The following is a 10,856-nucleotide window of genomic DNA, read 5'->3' on the forward strand; positions in this document are numbered from 1 at the left end:
AAGGCTGGATGGTGTTAAAAGCACTGGAGAAGTCAAAAAACATGACTCTCACAGTGCTCCCGCTGTCCTCCAGGTGGAGCAGCCATCTGTTCAGCAGGTATTATTACTGTTATTACTGTTATCTTTATACCACCTTCCTCTTTTTCTCTCTATACTGTATTGTTCTCGCTAAAAACGGATGCTGGAACTTGCGGAAGTCATCCCAAAAGGATAAATAAAGCGAAGTCTAAGTCTCTAATTTTATTATTAGGCAAATAAAACGCAGATACAGATAATCTGCTAACTCCAAAAAAAAACGATAATTGGTCTATTGTTAAACTGTTTACACGGTGATAAAACACATTTCCTTCTTTCATAGGAAGGTCAGGGTCAACATTAGGGTCTCAGTTTAAAAACTAATTTGGTCTGATGTCTGCTTTGATGTAAGTGCTGATGGGAGGGAGGAGGCTGGGGTTCGGCCTTGACCAACTGCCACTCTCTCTTTCATGGGTGGGTCAAATTCTCTGGCGGCCAAAGCAGAGAAAGGGGAGTTAACCTTGCCCCTTATGACCTCATAAGGGACAAGATTCCAGTTGGGCCCATCTGAGCTTTCATCTTCTCAAAGGCAGAGCAGGATACCCAGGGCTCGGTTTACACCTATCACCATTTCTAGCCACTGGGGACCAAAGGCAGGCTGGGGGTTAATGTTAAAAAAACAAATTAAATGGACATTTTAATGCCATATTTTCAAGTCATATTGAATTTGGCAGCTAAAAAAAATGTATTAAATGTTCCATGTATTTGCGTCACCTTTGTTTTAAATCCTAATGAAGAAATACTTAGTATTAACAATGTTTTGTATTTATTTGTGTTCTCTTTTTTCCGAAGAAATACTTTGAGCCAAATGTCCACGCTGTGAGGAAAAGCAAAGATGAGTGAGTGGCCATCAATCAGATAATTCCAGTCTTCTATTTATTAATGTATGCTGTTAGTATAGGCATTATAAATATCATATTCAATTCTCTCCCAGGTTAAAGGATGAGATCCGTGTGACTCCAAAAAAAGAGAGAAGAGAGCGGGATGAAAGGAGGAGAGAGAACAGAGGGAGGAGGAAAGAGAGGCATCAGACTATCCAGTCTCACTCCATCTTTGAGCAGGGTCCTGCCGACACCGTACCCAAAACAGGTACACAACCTTTTCCTTTCTCCTTTCTTTTTCAGTGAAATTTGAGCATCCTTCACAATCCATCTCTCTGTTCAGGCTTGCGTGGTGCTATAGACCTGCATGACTCCACTACCTCTCCTGTGTGTAAACTGGTGAAGAAAGAAAGGAAAGACTCGGAGGACGATGAAGATGAGATACTCAGTAAACTACAGAGGGATGATGTAAGTATCTCCTGCTAATTGCTGTACTTTAAAAGGATACATTCACACATGTGCAAGGCTGTCTTAAAACAACAGTCAGGTGTCCATACAATCATTTCTTTTTCTGTAATATTTACTGAAGGTTGTATGCAGCTCCAGCATAGTCATAGCATTCAGTCTGATTTAGCAAATCAAGTAAGTATTTCACTGTTAGTCTTTTTGTAGTCTATATCCTTCGCATTTCACTTCCGGCATTGATTCGGTGCTGCAGGAAATTCCGCCGGATGCATGAATTTTCTGTTTCCCTATGCTTGGAATTTTAAATTTGGTGGGTTTCTGAGGACTATGGTTAACTGCTCCTCAGATCTGTGCAGGGTAAATCCAGACAGCTAGCTAGACTATCTTTCCACTCTGAGTTTTCTCTCGTACGACCGTTTTGCAGCGGCTCTTTGTGGAGTTTTGCACCATCTGGCCGTGACGATTGTGATGGGTTTAAAGAAATGCTAATAAACCGAAGCACGCTTTCCTCTCATTCCTGAATGCTGTGTTGAGTAGACAGACCCTCCTTCAGCGCGCTTTGGAGGAGGGTCTGGCAAAGCAAGACTAGTCATTTTGTACAAAATTCCCTCCGCTGCAGTTCAGCAAGGACCCTATCATTCCAAGTCCAATATATTAACCCTCCGCGTAGCTCTGGTCTGTTATCTACCAACTCCTAAAAAAAATATTTGGTGACAACTTTCACATTAGAGATAATCATTTGATCCATTTTTAATATCAGAATATTGACTTTGACATCATATCATAAAACTAAAGCAGGAGTCCTAAACTGCCGTTTTTTTCTCAGTCTTTTAGTTACGAATGCTTTTCTAGAAGGGCTGGTCCTATTTCACATAGGCTAATTAACTGTGCATCACGGCACTCTGATTTACCATCACACAACTGATACAGTAATGTCTCTAGACCTGGAAGACAAAGGAGATGTGGACAGTTGTTTTTTAAAGAGTTTAATGTGGCTGTTTCCTGTCTCATCTACAAGCAGAAAGCTGCTGTTTTTCAGGAATACAGTCTCAGCTCATTCCTACACTAGAATTTGAAACAATAAAGTCCTTTGGTTTTGCACAATGTGTAGCTGCGCAGCATCAGTCTGTAATAACTCCCACTGGTGAGTCAGTGAGTTTTAATTTGCACTGCACAATACAAGGAAAATTTGCAATATGCGGTGTTGAATATCGCGATAACAATATAACTTGCGATAAATAAACAGTTCTACATTTATGCTGCTTTTAGTATTCTTTTAAAGTACAACAAACATTATTTTATTGAACAAATTTGAACATTAAATTGAATACAAAAGGCATCCCCCCCAAAAAAAGAGCGTTAAAAATGAATGTGTTTTATGCTGATATTTTCTCGTGTCTATTGCGATATGTTGCAGCCCTTCGCGATATGTATATTGCACCAGTTGATGTTGCAATGACCATTCAAAATAAAATAAAAAAACTAATTCTAATTTGCAGTAATAACAATCACCCATCTCACCATTGGCCATAACATATGTTATATGTTGCACCTACAGTTCATAGATGATCCCGGTCTGAGGAATGATGACAAGCTGAAACCCATCCAGCTGCCTCTGTGTCAGTCCAGTAGCTTCAAAAAGAGTCGGACACTGACAACCACCACAACATGTGAGAAAAACCACCTCTGACTACTACTGCTACTGTCTCACCACTAACAGTGTCACATCACACGCCTGTAAACAAAGAGCTTACGTTAAGGTACTAACATTGTGGACATGTGTGAATGGAAAGTGTATGGAACATCAACTAAAAAAATGACTTGCATTCCTGCCTGTACTGCCACGTCCCAGTAAGTAATCGGTTGCACCCCGTTCTTGTGTTGAAGTGTTTGTGGTCGTCATGTTGGCAGGTGCAGAGAACCCTCCTCTGTTCAGACCTCCCTCCTGTAGGGCTCAGAGCAGAGCAGGCCACAGCAGAACAGAGCTGCCCAAAACAGAGCCCCCATCTTTGGTAGAACTGCTGCAGGATATCAGCCTGTCGGGCAGAGAGGAGCTCTTCTTCATGCAGTTACCTGACAGTATGCCAGGCCGAGCGCCTGGACAGATGGTCGACCCCCCACAAGGATCTACAGCAGGGAAATCTGCCAAGAAGGAAGGCAAGGCTGAAGACAAGAGGCCTTCACATCTAGCACAAGTGAGCTAACGGAATAGACACATTTCCTTCTTTGAGCACAAAACTTTGGCATTGCAAAAGAGGGCTTCTATTTATTTATACAGTATCAAATCATTACTAGAGTTATCTCAAGACACTTTACAGATAGAGTAGGTATAGACCACACTCTATAATTTACAAGGACCCAACAATTCACAAGTCCACAACTGCACTGTTTTTATTTATCTGGTGCCACTTTTCTAACTGTCACTGCTACATAAACAAAAGTGGAACAAACAAGCTAAAATAATGATATATATTGTACATGTAATAAACAATGCATAGATTCTCATTTGCGCATTACATGCTGCACAATGGACTTTTCTATGAAAAAAAATCTAAAAAGTATTTTGTTTGTGTTAATTACATTATTTATTTTAGTTTTTGCCTTAATGCTAGGAATTGGGAAAACAATTGTAAAAAGTCTTACATATTATTGTTCTGTGTGAGATCAATGCATTTCTGTGAGATTGAATTTAATTTACTTTATAGTCATATATCAATTTATACATTAAGATGACATCTCTGCAGCATACATATCCTGATCCATGTCTCGGGAAAAAAAAAGTATGTCTATAACTGTAGACTGTGATTGTACAGGGTTGAGGGTGTTATAAATCTTTTTTTGTGCATGTTATAAGTTTACAAAGTCCCCCCCCCCAAAGGGTCTTTCACTAACAGCCATTCACCAAAATACCTTACTGGTACAGAAAAGGTAAGACGGCACTAGTGAAAAGGTTTTCACAATGTGCCAGAACAGAGCCATTTATATCCAAAATGTTTTGATAGGGCTGTTAGCAGAGAAGTGTACTGTTGATCTTTTTAATCGAACATGCTAGTCTGAGCCCATTCTGACCAGATTATGTATCTCTGCCTGTCTTCAGGAGGCTGCGGTGAAGGATGGCTGCCCGGTGCTTTCCCAACTCCCAGAAGGATTTTTGGGTAAACTGCAGATCAGGAAGTCAGGAAAAGTGGAGCTGAAGCTGGGTCACGTTGTCATGGACGTCTCTGAGGGCGCTGCGTTCTCCTTCCTGCAGGTAATTGCAGGAAGTGTGTGTGTGTGTGTGTGTGTGTGTGTGTGTGTGTGTGTGTGTGTGTGTGTGTGCGTGTGCGTGTGCGTGTGCGTGTGCGTGTGTGTGTCTCATATAATAGTATACATAGCATTAATTATTATGAGAACATCTGTGACTTTAAGCCCAGGCCAAAGATTTGCGACAGGACCAAGGGGGTACGCCTCTCCTCTCTAGGTGTAGCTCCTATGGAGCCATTTTGATGCTACCAAGCCATCACCTACTTTTAACATTCCGTTGACCGCCATTCATTTTGGCCCCACTTTGACAGCAAATAACTTTATATCTGAAGCGTTTTAAGACTCTATTTGTCTACTGTTTATTTATAAAGAAACACGACAATGTATAAAAGGCTCCATTACCTTTCATCTCACGGCTGCTCCATAGCAGACATCTTTATAAAAATAGGCTAACGATTGTGTCATAACCACTCGACCAACCAACTTACTGTCGCACAGTAGAGAAATCACCGTATAGTACAGGGTAAGCTCACAGACAGTTTAGACTTACGTTAGCTGTTTAGGTTTAATTACTAATGTTAACAAGCATTTCAGTTAGAATGAATTAGCCTGTGCCTATGTTATCCCCTAACATACTATACCTACGCTCAGACACGTTGCTCACGTCACATCTACGTCTTCAAGCTCAGTTGGAGGCTGCGCAGAAACGCTCAGCCATCAGCGGAAAAAGTACTTCTAATATCTTTCACTGGTCTCCGTCCAGAGCAATGGGATCTGTTGGTTGATTTCATTAACTGTCGATGATTTACACCAATGCTTAAAAACATGCTCAAAATGTAATTAGAAGTGCCTACCCATGTGACGTGATTCCATCAAAGTGAACACAGTGAATCTGACTGCTGTAGATGTGACAGAAAGACATAAAAGTTGTGTCAATCGACTGGTGTTGACTTCACTAGAAAACAGGAAATAAACAGATGTATGTGCACTGACTGAATTAACACAGCTTTTATGCCTTTCTGTCACATCTACAGCAGTCAGATTCACTGTGTTCACTCAGAAGGAATCACTGCACATGGGTAGGCACTTGTAATGACATTTCGAGCATGTTTAGAGGTTAAAAACACGTTTAAAACTTGCCCTGTTGCCTATTGGGTGCTAACTCTAGCAGGAGGATAACACGGTGTAGACAGCACCGATTGGTTTTGGTTGTCTTGCTACTGACAGCGCCACCAATTTAAAAAATTAAAAATAATAAATATTATAATAATAAAAACAGAGCAAGGTATTGAAATCGGCCGGAATTCCCTTTTAATTGCGTAATAAGGAACGTACATGGGAGATGAGTGTCATTCAAAGACTACTTCGCCAAAAACAAGGTGAAGATGGGTATTGACATGCCCAATAATGTTTTGGGGATGTTAAGGTTTTGTTTAACCCTGTGGATCCGAGAGGCTCGTCCACAAGCAAAACATGTGCACTCTGGAATAGAATAGTGCCAAACGAACACAAAAGTTACACTTTCTTTTGTCTTTACATTGAAAATGATCATTTTAGCCCATTATACAACAGTATTTAATAGTACTTAGTTTCAGCTTCTTCAATCACCAAGTATTATTGTTGTAGGCAATACACAATAAAATGGGGACAAAACCAAAATAAAAGCATCATGGCTCACTCATCCGCACTACCAAAATTGCATTTTGGATAGTTTTATTAATCCCCATCATAAAGGTATTTGTCTAGTTGGAAGGATTTTTAAAGACTATTTTAATTTACAGCCCCGTTATCAGACACACAACAAAAAATCAACCCGTCAACATATCTTCTCAGTAGAGTTGAAAACTGTAAGGAATTTCAGATAAATCATAATCTCCCAAAAATAAAGTTTACAATTATCTGCAACAGGTTCATCTTTTTAAGTTGAAGCTAATTGGAATATTTTGTAGGTGGACAGCATATAGTAAGTAACCCTAATTTTTACTCTTTGTTGTGACTGATGTGGAAGTGACTGCAGTTAGCTATGGATTTTATCTAAATCCTGAACCAAGTGCGTCAAATATATCACAGGATTTTTTTTACAGTTTTCAGTGCTAATCCAGAATGAAAAAACAGCAGAGTAAAGCAGACCATTTCCTACTTGGATGGAAAAATGTTTACATTTGGAGTACTTTTTTTTTTTTATTGTTTTTACCGCGTAAAACTGCATAAAATCTGCCAAATCCTGCATTTATGCCCTATTAATTAGAATATACAGTACATTTTAATTAAAAAATGTTAAACATCATTTTAAAAATGAATACATTTTTTCTTAAGGAAAAAATATTTCCAAAAATTAGGTGAACAATATACCAGACGTTAATAATTTTAACATACAGTATAATTTATTGCCAAATGCACTCTACTGGACGTTTCTTTTAGTCCTTTTTAAAACTGAACACTTAACTATTCTAATACCAGGTTATGTCTGCTAATAATATGTGTTTAGAAAAACAAAGCCACTCTGACACTATTAATACAGAAGCTATCTATCCCTCTTCCTTCTGCAGCAACTGGTGTCGGTGCGTCTGTCTGATGGCCGAACCGGAGACATGATGGTGTTAGGGAACGTCCACCACAAACTGGTCTTATCTCCGGACTTCCAGGCTTTACTGAGACAAGCTGCCACGCAGCAGGGACAAGGACCCTGATCATCCACTGCACAGAACCCCAACACAGCTGAGAGTCCCAGACCATTTGAAAGAAGTTCCGATTTGTTTGAATTGTGTGGGATTCCTGATCTGATGTTTTGTTACACCACCAACTGATCACTGTGGATGAAATTACAGGTTTGTATAGTCTCCATACCTCTCCTCTGAGGTTTTAAGGCAGCTATGTAGGTTACCCTCAGTAACCAGTTTTCTTTGATCCTTTGTATGCTATGGTCTCGTTTTGTAAATTTTCACCAGATGCCTCCCAAGACGATATCATCACTATACTTATGCCACGATACGTTATTATTGCAATTTTAAACATTGCAATAGTCTGCGATATATTGCAATTTATAACCTTTTTTTCAACTTCTAATTTTTCCCAATTTCAAATGATGTCCCCAGAATGTCAACATCTTTTTTTATCTAAAAAGATATATTTCTCTGTTTGGTCATATCACTTCAATTTTATTGCTGCAAAATAGGATCGACAGGGAGACAAACTGACCAACACATCCAGATCCACAGATCCATACTTGGCGCCTGTGTATCCATACAGTATTGCCACTGAAAATATTGCACAGACCCTATGATAAAAGTACTAACAGGAAAATAAAATAAAAACTTGTGTATTTAAAAAAAACTAAAAAAGAAGAGAAATCTGAAATAAATAGAGAAACATCATCGGTGCTACAGGATCAGTTTGGTGTGAGGCAATCCTCACACCAATCCTCTAAAACTTCCTTCGGGATGAATAAAGTATCTATCTATCTATCAATGCTATGTTGTATCGATTTTTCCCCCACCGCTATTTTGAACATCCTGTGATCGCAAAACCATCAGTCAAAATCTGAAGGATTCTGAGTTTTTTCTTTTGTCGGATGTGAAGACACCGCCAGAGGAGACATGTTGTTTTTGGAAAGGATACAAATTGTGATGTGGTAAACTACGGTACATGGCGTCAGACTCAAACTACTGATCCTCAAGGACTCCGTTGTACATGTTACCTGAGAACTGACTACCCTTCTACAGAGGGGTGACTTCTGACAGAGAGGAGAACACTCGTTCCGTTTTACATACAAGAGCATAGCAGTGAACATGGTTGTGAGCTCGGAGGCTTAAAGCGTTATTTCTGGTTCGGCGGAGGCTCCATGCAGAGCTTTCGCACGTCGTTTAAATAGCAGAAGCATGCGCACATCTTTGCGCCCATGGGCACGCTGGTCTTACAGGGGATTGTGTTCAGGTGCATTGTTGGCAAATTGCTATATTGAGGCAGTAAAAAGGGATCATGCCATTGACAAACAAAAACCTGGTCTAAAGTCAACAATCTAGCATTTCATTGTTATTTTAACAGCGCGCACACTTTGTTCGTTACACACACAAGGAAGGGCAGTAGCTAAGAAATGGTAATATGTTGTTTTGGTGGCATATATGTTCTGCTTACGTGCTTTTGTGTAAGGTTTTGTGTTCTGTAGACAAAATGGTGCAAAGCAAATGTATGTTCTTAGACTGCTCAAAGGCACAGTTGGTAATGTTAGCTAACAAGCTAGCAAGATTTGAAAGTAGCATTTCCTCGGGGCTCCATCTAACGCCTCCCCCTGCCCTTGGGCTGCTTCAGAGCAGCATCAAAACAACTTCATGTCTCATTCAACCATGGCGGTAGTGGCAACTTTTGCTGAGTTTTCACCTCCATTCTCAGTACACACCGCTATGTGGTTGTATATGGTTGCAGACCCTTCTGCATTTTCGCCAGACCCTGGTTCTTTCATTGCGGACCGTGAAGCTATGGGGGGTGTTTTTACAGGATTATAGTGGCTACAGATTTTTGTGTATATAGGGAATAGTAACTAACTCAGTCCTTTAACCAGTAACTGCTCTGATGTGCAGCTGTAATTTTTAACTTTTAATACTTAGCAAACTTAGATATAGTAGTATTTTCAGTATTAGTACTAAATGTTTGTTTTGTCTGTTTGTGAGCCTGCTTGTTTTTTGCTACCTCTTTCATTTTTTAATTTAATTTGTCACTTCTCCTAATTACATTTTAGAAAAATTGCCAGCCAAGCTTTCAACTCAATAAATCAATCAACATTTTCAGAGTGTCAAATGACCTCTTAATGAAAGCGATACAAGAGACTGCTCTATTTTCATTTTGCTAGACTGAAGTGCAGCTTTTGGTACAGTAGCTCAAATCATTTTGTTATATAAAGCTTACTTTCAATGCTTTTTATGGCTCCAGATCATATTTCCACGTTGTGCAAAGCCTCGGGTCCTATTGGCTGTTCTAGTGTTTATATTATAGACTAGAGGGGACTTGGTCTTTGCTGTCAGGGCACCCCAGCTCTGGACAGACAAGATTTAAGGAGCTCAGACTCACCTTGTCATCATCGTCCTTTCAATTAAGTATACCAATAACTTCTTATGCCTTTTATACTGATATCTCATTATGTTACACGCATTGTAGATTTGTATCCGTCTGTTTTATCGGGGTTTTATTACCTTCTTTATTTTAATTCAGAATGTTTATAATTGTTCATCTGTAAAGCAGCTTTTTATTTATTTATTTTTTTACAAATAAAAATTGTTATTATACAGTAAGTGTGAATTACTGCATAATTATTGTAAACAGCAACATACAAATTGGATGACCTGCAAAAGCCTGTAACTTCCTCAAAATCTCTACTCCATTCCTCAAAAGTAAAGCTTTATGTCAAAGGATATGTCAGTGCCATAAGAATGTTGGATGCTTAGTTTTGTCAAAAAGCTTAGTCGTGTTGTCAATATAAAATTGTACTGTAGGTATTTTCTGAGGTACTGTACACTATGGCTACATTATTTTTGACATTAATTGAAAATGCACAAGACTGCAACTTTTCTGTACAGAATTCAAAGGAAGGGTTCGGGGTAATTTCACCCTAGGGTCCTTTGCACCATGACCTCAAGCCAAGCACTCCCCCCTGAAGCTTTTTTTCCCTTGGTCTAACATCTGGTGAGTTAGCGCTATCAGCCGAATGGCTTAGTGCAGGTGCTAATGGAACCAAAGGTGTATCTCGTATATCCCCCCACTAATAATGCCCAGAATGGTAGCAAACTTCTACAATAATACAAATAGGATCTGTACTCATAAAACGAGGCATTGGAAAGTTGGAAGTACACCAGGAATTCATTTCAATAGCACTTGCCTGACGGCTTCTACTCTCTCCTGCTAGCGCTGCTAGCTAGCCAGCTCGACGATTCTCCCTAGTTGTAGCTCCTCGTCCGTGTCTGGCAGTGCCCAGGAGGTGAAGTGGTATCTCTCCAGCTCCTGATCCACACTCCGTACTTTGATCTGAATGGCAGTAGCTCAGGAGACTATGGAGATGTTTTAACATACAGTATGTATCCATCATATTAATGGCTTCACTCCTTAGATGCATCGTAAATAAATAAATGTTCTTTAAAATACAGGGGGCATAAGTATTCACCCCCCTATGTTAAATTCCCACAAAGGCAGGCACATTTTTATTTTGTAAGGCCAGTTATTTCATGGATCAGGATACTATGCATCCTGATAAAGTTCCTATGG

At 39.6% G+C, this 10,856-nt stretch overlaps 1 protein-coding gene across 1 annotated transcript in view; it reads left to right on the forward strand.

Moving 5' to 3' along the window:
• The window catches only part of zgc:171971 (uncharacterized protein LOC569690 homolog), a 10,275-nt gene extending 2,600 nt beyond the window's left edge, over positions 1 to 7,675 (forward strand). Inside the window, exons 2-8 of the mRNA XM_034860133.1 lie at positions 868 to 914; positions 1,010 to 1,164; positions 1,240 to 1,364; positions 2,920 to 3,031; positions 3,273 to 3,556; positions 4,459 to 4,611; positions 7,154 to 7,675. Coding sequence (XP_034716024.1) covers positions 868 to 914; positions 1,010 to 1,164; positions 1,240 to 1,364; positions 2,920 to 3,031; positions 3,273 to 3,556; positions 4,459 to 4,611; positions 7,154 to 7,294 — 1,017 coding nt within the window. The 3' untranslated portion in view covers positions 7,295 to 7,675. The remainder of the gene's footprint in view (positions 1 to 867; positions 915 to 1,009; positions 1,165 to 1,239; positions 1,365 to 2,919; positions 3,032 to 3,272; positions 3,557 to 4,458; positions 4,612 to 7,153) is intronic.
• The last annotated feature ends 3,181 nt before the right edge of the window (positions 7,676 to 10,856 follow it).

The sequence above is a fragment of the Etheostoma cragini genome, chromosome 21, assembly GCF_013103735.1.
Source record: "Etheostoma cragini isolate CJK2018 chromosome 21, CSU_Ecrag_1.0, whole genome shotgun sequence".
Taxonomy (NCBI): domain Eukaryota; kingdom Metazoa; phylum Chordata; class Actinopteri; order Perciformes; family Percidae; genus Etheostoma; species Etheostoma cragini.